This window comes from Bufo bufo, chromosome 6 (genome assembly GCF_905171765.1).
Source record: "Bufo bufo chromosome 6, aBufBuf1.1, whole genome shotgun sequence".
Taxonomy (NCBI): domain Eukaryota; kingdom Metazoa; phylum Chordata; class Amphibia; order Anura; family Bufonidae; genus Bufo; species Bufo bufo.
Window position 1 is genome coordinate 437,810,756 of NC_053394.1, and position 12,624 is coordinate 437,823,379.

Genomic DNA, 12,624 nt, shown 5'->3' on the forward strand with positions numbered 1-12,624 from the left:
GAGGAGGTGCAGGAGGAGCGGCGGCAAGAGAAGGTGCAGGAGGAGCGGCGGCAGGAGAAGGTGCAGGAGGAGCGGCGGCAGGAGAAGGTGCAGGAGGAGCGGCGGTGCAGGAGGAGGTGCAGGAGGAGCGACGGCAAGAGGAGGTGCAGGAGGAGCGGCGGCAAGAGGAGGTGCAGGAGGAGCGGCGGCAAGAGGAGGTGCAGGAGGAGCGGCGGCAAGAGGAGGTGCAGGAGGAGCCGCGGCAAGTGGAGGTGCAGGAGGAGCCGCGGCAAGTGGAGGTGCAGGAGGGGAGGCGGCAAGTGGAGGTGCAGGAGGGGAGGCGGCAAGAGGAGGTGCAGGAGGGGAGGCGGCAGGAGTAGCAGCAAACTGAAAAAGTGTTAGAGCAGCAGATGGTGCAGGAGGAGCGGCAAGTGGTGCAGGAAGAGCTGCAGGTGGCACAGGAAGAGGTGCAGGAGCAGCAGGTGGCATAGGTGAAGGGGCTGCAGGTGACACAGAAGGAGGTGCAGGGGCTGCAGGTGGCAAAGGAGGAGGTGCAGGAGCGGCAGGTGGCACAGGAGGAGGTGTAGGGGTGGCAGGTGGCACAGGAGAAGGTACAGGGGAAGCAGGTGGCACAGGTGCAGGGGAGGCAGGTGGCACAGGTGCAGGGGAGGTAGGTGGCACAGGTGCAGCGGGGCACGTGGCACAGGTGCAGAGGCGCTAGGTGGCACAGGAGGAGGACCACAGGAGCTTACCAGGAAATAAAGATCTTGTTCCATCTCCCCATGAGGGAACAAGAGTCGCAGGTGAAGCAGCATCAGGTGCCGCAGCAGGTTGGGTGGAAGGGTATATGTGAGGTCTGGGAAAATCGTAGATGTTGGAGTCAGGATTGGCACCACCGTCACTTCCTGTGGGAGGCAAACAGTTAACGTCACATGAAGAAGTTTGGCCATTTGCCCCCACACGTCACCTAAACCACGGCCCCCAACCCTCAGACCCCCCACTTACCGCTGTGAAAGTCTCGCACCGATCGGGTCGATGTTGGAAAACTGGAGTTATCTAAAGACGAGGAGCTTTCTGCGGAGAAAACAGGGGTCAGTGAGGAAACTGCAACTCCCAACAGTCCCAGAACAGAATTAATATTAAGTTGGGATGGGAGGGTCAGGATGTAATATAATGGGGGGGGGGGGGGGGGGGGGTTGGTCAGAGGCAAGGATGTAATATTAATGGGGGGGGGGGAGAGGTCAGGATGTAATATAACGTGTAATATAACGAGGGAGAAACCAGTATGTAATATAATGGGGGGGGGGGGGGGGTTGGTCAGAGGCAAGGATGTAATATTAATGGGGGGGGGGGGAGAGGTCAGGATGTAATATAATTGGGGGGGGGAGGCCAGGATGTAATATAATTGGGGGGGGGGAGGCCAGGATGTAATATAATGGGTGAGGGGGGGGGGGGAACCAGAGACCACGCTGTAATATAACCGGGGGGGAGGTGTGTGAGATTGAGAAACAGCTCTCATTGTTTGAACACTGTGTGTATTAAGTTAAATGATCAGGACTGATATTCTGCTGTTTGGCCACAAGATGCCGCAGTGTTGGCGTCTAGAAACACAGGGGTCTCAGCCTTCGGGCTGGGTGTATGTAAATTTATTTTATGTTCTCAGCATTTGTGGTTGTGTTTATTATCACATGTTAGTAAAATTCTGTTTTGGCAAAAGCTGGTGGTGGAGTTGCTTTCCTTGTTCGTGACTTCGCTGTATCCTAGGGAGCCCACCCCAGTACAGGGCTTACAGAGGTCAGGATGTAATATAACCGGGGGGAAGGTCAGGATATATTATAATGGGGGGGTCAGAGGCCAGGATGTAATATAACGGAGGTGAGGCCAGGATTTAATATAATGGGGGAGATCAGGATGTAATATAATGGGGGGGTCAGAGGCCAGGATTTAATATAACGAGAGGAGGCCAGGATGTAATATAATGGGGGGGTCAGAGGCCAGGATGTAATATAATGGGGGGGTCGGATGTAATATAATTGGGGAAAGGGGGGGGTCAGAGGCCAGGGGGGAGGTCAGGATGTAATATAACCGGGGCGGAGGTCAGGATGTAATATAATGGGAATGCCAGGATGTATTATAATGGGGGAGGGCCAGGATGTAATATAATTGGAGAAAGGGGGGGGGGCAGAGGCCCGGGGGGAGGTCAGGATGTAATATAACTGGGGGGAGGCCAGGATGTAATATAACGGGGGGGGGGGGGAGGTCAGGATGTAATATAACAGGGGGGGAGGTCAGGATGTAATATAACGGGGGGTCAGGATGTAATATAACGGGGGGGGGGGGGGTCAGGATGTAATATAACAGGGGGGGAGGTCAGGATGTAATATAACAGGGGGGGAGGTCAGGATGTAATATAAAGGGGGGTCAGGATGTAATATAATGGGGGGCTAGGATGTAATATAACGGGGGGGAGGTCAGGGTGTAATATAATGGGGAGGCTACGATGTAATATAACGGGGAAGGGAGGCCGCGATGTAATATAATGGGGGCGTCAGAGGCCAGGATGTAATATAATGGGGGGGTCAGGATGTAATATAACGGGGGGAGGCCAGGATGTAAGATAATTGGGGGAAGGGGGGTCAGAGGCCAGGATGTAATATAATGGGGGGGGGGGGGGGTCAGGATGTAATATAACGGGGAGGTCAGAATGTAATATAACGGGGGGGGGGGGGGAGTCAGGATGTAATATAACCAAGGGGGGGGGGGGTCAGGATGTAATATAACGGGGGGAGGTCAGGATGTAATATAACGGGGGGAGGTCAGGATGTAATATAACTGGGGAGGAGGTCAGGATGTAATATATAACGAGGGGGGAGGTCAGGATGTAATATAACAGGGGGGGGAGGTCAGGATGTAATATAATGGGGGGGAGGTCAGGATGTAATATAATGGGGGGGGAGGTAAGGATGTAATATAACCGGGGGGGAGGTCAGGATGTAATATAACGAGGGGGGAGGTCAGGATGTAATATAATCAGGGGGAGGTCAGGATGTAATATAACGAGGGGGGAGGTCAGGATGTAATATAATCAGGGGGAGGTCAGGATGTAATATAACCAGGGGGGTCAGGATGTAATATAACGGGGGGGGGGGGGGGGAGTCAGGATGTAATATAACAAGAGGGGAGGTCAGGATGTGATATAATCAGGGGGGAGGTCAGGATGTAATATACCAGGGGGGAGGTCAGGATGTAATGTAACTGGGTGGGGGAGGTCAGAATGTAATATAACGGGGGGGAGGTCAAGATGTAATATAACGAGGGGGAGGTCAGGTTTTAATATAACGGGGAGGTCAGGATGTAATAAAACGGGGGGAAGTCAGGTTGTAATATAACCGAGGGGGGGGGGGGGTCAGGATGTTATATAACCAGGGGGGTCAGGATGTAATATAACCGGGGGGAGGTCAGGATGTAATATAATGGGGGGGAGGTCAGGATGTAATATACCAGGGGTGGGGGAGGTCAGGATGTAATATAACAGGTGGGGGAGGTCAGAATGTAAAATAACGGGGGGAGGTTAAGATGTAATATAACAGGGGGGAGGTCAGGTTGTAATATAACGGGGGGGGGGGGGAGGTCAGGATGTAATTAGTATTGATCGAGCACCAAAGTGCTCGGGCCGATCACATCAGGATGCTCAGGTGTGGGAGAACCTGAGTATTAAACCAGCAACCCCCTGCTCTGAAGAAGAGAGGGTGTCTGGTTTACAGAAAAAGGTTATAAATCAATGGAAACACCACCAAAATGGTTTAAAAACAGCATGGGGAGGACATCTGGATGCATCTTGGACTCCCATTACCTATGACATACAACCACACAAAGGCTATATGCCAAAAGCCAGGTACAGTATGTGCAAGCCAACAACCTATCCATGAGACAGATACAGACAGCATACCTTACAATGGCAGCCTTCTGCACTATGAGACATTCAAAACCAGCTCTCATCTGACTGAGAGCCAATAAGCCTCAAAGTTGCTTCAAATCTGTTCGATGGCTTAGGTGGACCTGCGCACCTAGATCATTATCATTAGGGTGACAAAAAGTTTTCTGATTGTCCTAACATAATATTCAATACCCTTTCTATACCGTTTTGTCATGTAAACTCATTTCCATAAACATGGTCATATGGGAAAGACATGCAAATGAGCAGAATCTGCCTTGTTTTTCAGCTGAAAATTCATTTGCATGGAAAATTTGCAATAAAAATTAGCGATTACAATATTTGCGATCTACACTACTCATGAACAGCGCCATCTATTGGATTCATAGTCTTGTCATAAGACTATGAAACCAATAACATATAAAGCATCATCAATCCTTACATAAAGACGCACTACCATGAGACTCCACAACAATAAATCCACATGAACTCCGAAATGAGACACTGTACACCTCCAGGAATACCTATAATAAAAAGACCAATAATAGTATACTAATCTAAGTGATACTAACAATCCATAAGAGACACACTCTTTCTCTGCAGTTACTCTGCTCGAGTGCTTCATCTGATAACAATGTATCTGGTCATTACTTAAGAGCATACAAAGATACCGTCACAGCAGTGGACTGACTGACAAAATATTGTCAGCAAAATGACAACATACCTGGACGGATATTTATGCTATTTTTTTGGACAAGTTCTGAATAATCATACTAACAAACATATGTGTGACTACTACTGAACCATCTAACGCATCTCTAATACCATTAATGTATACAATATCAGGACTGGAATAACCAGAATCACGAGACTTACAAACGCAGTGTCACTGCATGTACTTTTATCGCTACTCTTTATACTTATTATAGTTTTTCTCTTACATTTTGATGTCAAATGTTCCATGTTTGATGTTTTATTCAATGTTGTACGTTTTTAATTATCTTTTATGATGGATCATATTCTATGGATTTTAAGATTATCTTCTATAAATAAACTCACAAAGAAAAGGGGGTCAGTCAGCACATCCCAATGCGCAGGTGCACGCTGCCATGGCTAAAAACATAGAGAAAAAAAGACAATGCAGCAGATAAAGTACAATAATGCCATAGTCACAAAAAATATTATAGTGCTAATGCTACGCTTATTTATAAAGTGAGATGCTTGGCCAATGCATTTTGCACTCCTGATTAGCCTGTCTACCCCATAGGCTGACTTTAATTAGTTTCAGTATAAAGCTGCGGCCGCTCTCACTGCATTCATTGGAAGCCGTCTGGCACCAGGAAAGGCATGGAGTGGGCTCGGCGTGCATGTTGGTACCTGCATCCCTTGTAAGTAATGGAGGCCATTATGGCACCAAAAATGTTAAAAGGCAGAATGGACCCAGCATGCATGTGGATCCAACACTCCCTGAATTTTATGGCGGCCATTATGGCGCATAACAGGTAGTATTTAGTGTTAGGACCCGTCTAACAGAGATCGCCTTGACGTTCGGCAGACGGGCTCAGATGGTTTTGTACAAAATGCATTGGCCAAGCATCTCACTTTATAAATAAGCGTAGCATTAGCACTAGAATATTTTTTGTGACTATGGCATTATTGTACTTTATCTGGTGTGCAGGGTGCGGCTGCATTGTCTTATTTTCTCTATCTATAAATAAACTCAATATACGTATGAAATACAGATGGTGAGTGCCTGCTAACCAATTATACTGTTTATACAGTATGTGTCTTATCTTTGTTTTCACTGCACATACCTGTAAAAAAGGAATATGGCCTGTAATTTGATCCAATATGTACCTTTGAATGTAAATGTGCAAATTATATCAAAACCTAATAAAATGTATTTAAAAAAAAGACTATGAAACCAATAGATGGCGCTGTTCATGAGTAGTGTTGATTCTAATTGCGAATTTTTATCGCAAATTTTCCATGCAAATGGTATTTCAGCTGAAAAACAAGCAGATTCAGCTAATTTGCATATGCCCATGATTATGCAAATGAGTTTACATGACAAAACTGTATAGAAAGATCATTGAATATTATGTTAGGACAATCAGAAAACTTTTTGTCACCCTAATGATAATGATCTAGGTGCGCAGGTCAACCCAAGCCATCCAACAGATATGAAGCAACTTTTGAGGCTTACTGGCTCTCAGTCAGATGAGAGCTGGTTTTGAATGTCTCATAGTGCACACGGCTGCCATTGTAGGGTATGCGGACTGTTATCTGTCTCATGGATAGATTGTTGGCTTGCATATACCTGGCTTTTGGCATATAACCTTTGTGTGGTTGTCTATTGTATGTCATAGGTAATGGGAGTCCAAGATGCAGCCAGACATTCTTCCCATGCTGTTTTTAAACCATTTTGGTGGTGTTTCCATCAAATTCTAATCTTTTTCTGTTTCTGTGAACCAGACACCCTCTCTTCTTCAGAGCAGGGGGTGCCTGGTTTAATGCTCGGGTCTCCCATTGATTTTCATTGTGTTCAATTGTGCTCGAACACACACAGTATTTGGCCGAACACTGCAATGTGCTGAGCATGCTCGCTCAACACTAGATGTAATATAACGTGGGGGGGGGGGGGCTTTTAGGACACGTTACCGCTTTGTTGCACCGATCCTGGTGGATTCTCGGAGACGCCGTCGCTCGGAGTCTGATCAGAGATGAAGGGAAGAGAAGCCGAGTGACCGCGGCGGACGAGCTCCGGGACGTCAAACCTGAGAGCAACCAGAAGCAGCAGAGCTGATACCGACACTATTCCAGCAGTGGTAGTGGATGATGTGGCTGATCGCCCCATGGCAGGTGCCTCCTGTGTTAACCCTTTACTTACCAGGTGCAGGAGGAGCTGGAGCGGCTGGGGCCCGGAAGCTGCATGGATTTCCACAGGAGCTGTATCCACACGTCCCGCAGCTCATCTGACTCCGCACTCTGCACGTAACACACACACACACATGTTGTCAGACACCCTGAATGCCTGGTCTGGGGCACCCCCTTCACATATCTATTCTGAGAAGGCGCCGTCTCTCTGGAGGCATGTCACTGCTGGGGTCTGGTATATGATTGGTTGCTGTAGGCCACACCTCCTCCTCCTGTTTCCCCTCCCCCGAGGATCTCACCAGTAATTTCTTCTTTCCATTCTTCATGACGATTTCAAAGGTGAAGTCTCCATCTGAAGTGTCCACGCACCTCACTGACTGCGCCTGTTGGGACACGGAAGTTACCGCCAGAGGCCACATGGGAAATGGCGACAATAGCCTGCGGCAGGAGGCTCTTTACTGAGGACAATGGTAGGATTCACTAAGGCTCTTGCCAATAGGTTAACCCCTTTACTTCCACAGGTGATCCATACCAATCAGGTGTCTGTGATAAAACGCTTATTGATCGCAGCTTAAGCACGGAGGGCGCTGAACTTTACGTTTGGCCCCTAAACAGATTGGCACAGTTCTCTCTCCACATCCCTGTCTATTACTAGGGGCACCAGACAGGGAAGGCCCCATTTCATCCTAATAGATGTCATAGCTATGGAACATCTGGCACTGATATACCAGGGAGTAAATTAGGACACGACCTCTACAATCCGCCCTTTATGCTGACGACATTCTGCTCTGCTTGTCTGATGCCCTTGTCTCTCCCCAACACCCCCCTTATTCCATTATGGCAGCGCTCCGCCTGACTGCACCAGGCTGCAGCTATTCAGAATCTTGGGGTTCACACCCCCCTAGTCTCCCCTTTATATTGGATTATTTGACGCGACTTTCCTGGTTCAGTCACATTACCGCTATTACTGTGCCAAATGCAGTACACATCAGTCTCATCATTAAGGGGGACACTGATACCTTGCCATAGCATCATGCAGCTCCACCACCCCGACACGATAAGACATGTCCTTGAGGACTTCACCCTGGATTCTGCCCCCGAGACACCCATTGTTCTGGAACAGGACTCTCTCACTGAGCGGTAGGTAGAGCTCCTCAGAGGACGGACGACTCTTCCTTCTCGGGGGCTTCACGCCCAGGGAGAAACTTTCCAGAATACCCAAGACATCCAGGACTGAGTTGGGGCCTTTGCACTTCTGCTCCCACACATTGGCTTTGTGATCTCCTCCTGATGCCCCGGCTCCCGAGATTTGGGATCCAGCCTGAGATGGGATGGCAAAAGATTTTTGCTTGGGGTCACAACCTACCTATGGTTGTCAGATGCAGGAGAAAGACTGTAAGATCTTATCCCAGTGGTCCCGCTGTCCTGACACCCAGCGGACTTGGAGAAGTGGCAGAGAGGTCAGCCTCAGGACACACATATGGTGTGGATGCTCTATGGCCATCTTGGCTGGTGTTCTTTACGATCTATTATCAAGTCTCCTTAAATTAACCCCTGATCCTCAGTAATCACTTCTGTCGATTCTTCCTAGGTCTGCTCCGATAGGAAAGAAGGGCCTCAGCACCATATCCTGGAGGCCACCTGCACAGCGATATCTGGAAATCACCAATGGCCCCTCAATTCAGGAAAGGATCTGTGAAGCACCAATGGCTGGGGACCCCCCTGGACCAGATACAGAGATGGCCTTTGATTCGGGAAAGGATCTGTGAAGCACCAATGGCTGAGGACCCCCCTGAACCAGATACAGAGATGGACCCTCGATTCAGGAAAGGATCTGTGAAGCACCAATGGCTGAGGACCCCCCTGGACCAGATAAAGAGATGGCCCCACAATTCAGGATTGGATCTGTGAAGCACCAATGGCTGAGGACCCCCCCCTGGACCAGATACAGAGATGGTCCCTCGATTCAAGAAAGGATCTGTTAAGCACCAATGGCTGAGGACCCCCTGGACCAGATAAAGAGATGGCTCCTCGATTCGTGAAAGGATCTGTGAAGCACCAATGGCTGAGGACCCCCCTGGACCAGATACAGAGATGGCCCCTCGATTCAGGAAAGTATCTGTGAAGCACCAATGGCTGAGGATACCCCTGGACCAGATACAGAGATGGACCCTCGATTCGGGAAAGGATCTGTGAAGCACCAATGGCTGAGGACCCCCCTGGACCAGATACAGAGATGGCCCCTCGGTCATACTGGGTTGGGCACTGCAGATTGAACTTGATTCCCATATTTCTGGGATGGAGAGTTGGGCCCCTCCAATGGTATGAGAAATCACTGCCAAGTCTATACCAGAAGGAGACAGCCACCAACAGTGTCCTGCACTGGGACAGCTGCCACTCCTATCCCCTCAGGAAGGGAATCCTAAAAGGCCAGTACCTATGTGTATGTAGCAACTGCTCCACCATGTCAGCCTTTCATAGAGTGGTGAGGGATTTAAGAGGAGGTCCCTACGATGGGGGTACCCAACACCATATTCAAGGAGGCCATCGTCATTCCTTGGGAAGAGACCGTGAGTCATTATTAATCCCTCGGCTGATGGAAGACGTGGACAGCAGTACTCATACATTGCAAATTTCGATGTGGCACACAGTGAGGTCAAAGACATCCCTTCAAAATATTGGGGAATTCTGCAATTGGACCCGGACATGGGGCATCAAGTGGGATCCGCATCGGTGATCACCTTTCACGGGGGGCGAAACCTCAGGGATAGATTAACCCACAGTTTTTTTTAAAGACCACAACCACGTACTTGGCTTAATTCTGTGGCTAAAGGGACATTTCCATGTGGAAACTGTGGCGTGCAATTCCATCAGAACAATTCGTTCACCAGTCCGGTTAACAGATCGTTTACCATCAGAAGATTCAGAAACTGCAGAACTATTGGAGTTGTTTACTTGGCCACTTGTTTTTGTGGCCTCCAATACGTGGGCAAGACCAAACGGGAGTTTCGTCGCAGGATTAGCAAGCATCTTAAAGACATTCGCAATAAAACGGACACGCCAATAGCGAGACACGTGAAAGAATGCCATGCTGCCGATATAAAAGTCATTGAACTCATTAAATACTCCCATGTGGTGGAGATATTGACAGAAGGAGGCTTCGTCCTAATCTCAGATATCTCATGTCTGAGATGATGTCACCACTATTTCTTCTGCCACCATTTGGAACCTTATTACCCTCGCAGGTGGGCCCGGTGTCTTAAGATACATGTCATAATCGGGGACTTCGTGTAAACCCAGGGGGGGATTTTTCTCACGACCCCCACCATTGACCTAATTCAGTCCCCGATTTGGGACATTTATACCGGTGGCAAGGCTCACATGTCATAGTGCATGTAGTACTGCCCTCCTGTCAGGCTCGCCCCTTCTTTGGTCTCACATCTGGTGTCCCCGTCATTATTATTATTATTTTTTTCAATATTTTTTGCACCAATTTTCTCATTATTTTCCCTATTTACCCTCTAGGGTCTGATTGCCGATGTCACCTGAAGGTGTCTATGGGTGGGGTGATCAGACCAAGCAATCATGGAGTTACAGCGGATGAGCTCTTGACTACTAGCTTTATACTTACCGCCATTATGTCCCCTTACATCGCATCCTCCTGTGAGTGATCAGTGACCGCACCGGACCCACGGGGTGGAGGGGACGCCGGTCCGATTCGCTCCACCCCTAATGGGGAGAGGTTTGCTCTTTATAGTTCGGCCTCACTAGCACCGGAGGCTCCGACACGAGCGGTGAGGTGCAGTCACCACATTCTTAGAGAAGTAATGATGGTTAAAACTCTTAGGGTGAATCCACGTGGGGTAGCAGCCAGGATCCATCTACCCTATATCACAGCCGATTAGGTTAGCGCTTCAGACAGGCTCCAGTTCACACCTCAGATTGTGGACTGGACAGTAGTGGGGGGTTGATTGGCAAGTGCCTGCCCCCATCTACCTAAGCTCGGGCGGCCACCATCCCCTCTGGATGACACCCTCACAAATAGGGGGCGAGAAAGTACATAGAGGTGATGAACTCGCCTATCCCTTGTGAGAGTGCGGTATAACGCTGCATAGCACTTTACCTCTGCTGCAGTCACACAACTGACGCCATTTCCCGACCCCATAAGATGTTTTAATATAACAAATAATAAAGATTTTTTTGTTTTCTTTTAGCGTTTCCTCTTGGCAGTGATTCCTTTTGATTGGAAACGCCTAATACCCTATCTTTATGGGCATAAAAGCCCTCCAATGGTACAACAAGAGAACGGTATAATAACGGTATGATAAGACACCACTATGATACATTAATATGATAAGAGTACGATAACGGTACATTAAGAAGACGGTATAATAACGGTATAGGATAAGGTTACGATAAATTAAGATGATGGTATAATAGCGGTATGAGATAAGGGTATGATAACAATACATTAAGATGACAGTATAATAACGGTATAAGATAAGTGTACGATAACGGTACATTAAGATGACGGTATAAGATAAGGGTACAATAACGATACATTAAGATGACAGTATAATGACGGTATAAGATAAGGGTATGATAATGGTACATTAAGATGACGGTATAAGAGAAGGGTATGAAAACGGTACACTAAGATGACGGTGTAATAACGGTATAAGATAAGGGTATGATAACGGTACATTAAGATGACAGTATAATGACGGTATAAGAGAAGGGTATGAAAACGGTACACTAAGATGACGGTGTAATAACGGTATAAGATAAGGGTATGATAACGGTACATTAAGATGACAGTATAATAACGGTATAAGATAAGGGTATGATAACGGTACATTAAGATGACAGTATAATAACAGTATAAGATAAGGAGAAAAAGTGAATTTTGTCCAGCTTGTATTTGTGGCAATCCGAAGGCTTTTATTCAATAATCAGTAAAATCCAGGTACAGAAAGCAGAGTCAACAGTTTGACTCTGCTTTCTGTACCTGGATTTTACTGATTATTGAATAAAAGCCTTCGGATTGCCACAAATACAAGCTGGACAAAATTCACTTTTTCTTCATATCTACATATCTCTCCTATTTTCGGGTGAAGGAGTTGGTCCGTGCTATACCGGTGGAATCCTCGGCAGGTGAGAGCTGCTCAAACCCTTAACTTTCACGGTATAAGATAAGGGTACTATAACGGTACACTAAGATGACAGTATAATAACGGTATAAGATAAGGGTATAAAAACGGTACACTAAGATGATGGTATAATAACGGTATAAGATAAGGGTACGATAACGATACATTAAGATGACAGTATAATGACGGTATAAGATAAGGGTATGATAACGGTACATTAAGATGACGGTATAAGAGAAGGGTATGAAAACGGTACACTAAGATGACGGTGTATTAACTGTATAAAATAAGGGTACGATAATGGTACATTAAGATGACAGTATAATAACGGTATAAGTTAAGTGTACGATAACGGTACATTAAGATGACGGTATAAGATAAGGGTACTATAACGGTACACTAAGATGACAGTATAATAACGGTATAAGATAAGGGTATGAAAACGGTACACTAAGATGACGGTGTAATAACGGTATAAGATAAGGGTACGATAACGGTACATTAAGATGACAGTATAATAACGGTATAAGATAAGGGTATGAAAACGGTACACTAAGATGATGGTATATTAACGGTATAAGATAAGAGTACGATAACGGTACATTAAGATGACAGTATAATGACGGTATAAGGGTACGATAATGGTACATTAAGATGACAGTATAATAACGGTATAAGTTAAGT

The 12,624-nt window shown here is 47.0% G+C and overlaps 1 protein-coding gene across 2 annotated transcripts in view; it reads right to left on the reverse strand.

The window, feature by feature from the left end:
• The window catches only part of LOC121005057, a 50,272-nt gene that overhangs the window by 1,889 nt on the left and 35,759 nt on the right, over positions 1 to 12,624 (reverse strand). For both annotated transcript variants that reach the window (XM_040437576.1, XM_040437575.1), the window contains exons 4-8: positions 7,090 to 7,173; positions 6,804 to 6,901; positions 6,575 to 6,690; positions 985 to 1,053; positions 732 to 884 (exon numbers count right to left, since the gene is read on the reverse strand). In XM_040437576.1, coding sequence (XP_040293510.1) covers positions 732 to 884; positions 985 to 1,053; positions 6,575 to 6,690; positions 6,804 to 6,901; positions 7,090 to 7,173 — 520 coding nt within the window. The remainder of the gene's footprint in view (positions 1 to 731; positions 885 to 984; positions 1,054 to 6,574; positions 6,691 to 6,803; positions 6,902 to 7,089; positions 7,174 to 12,624) is intronic.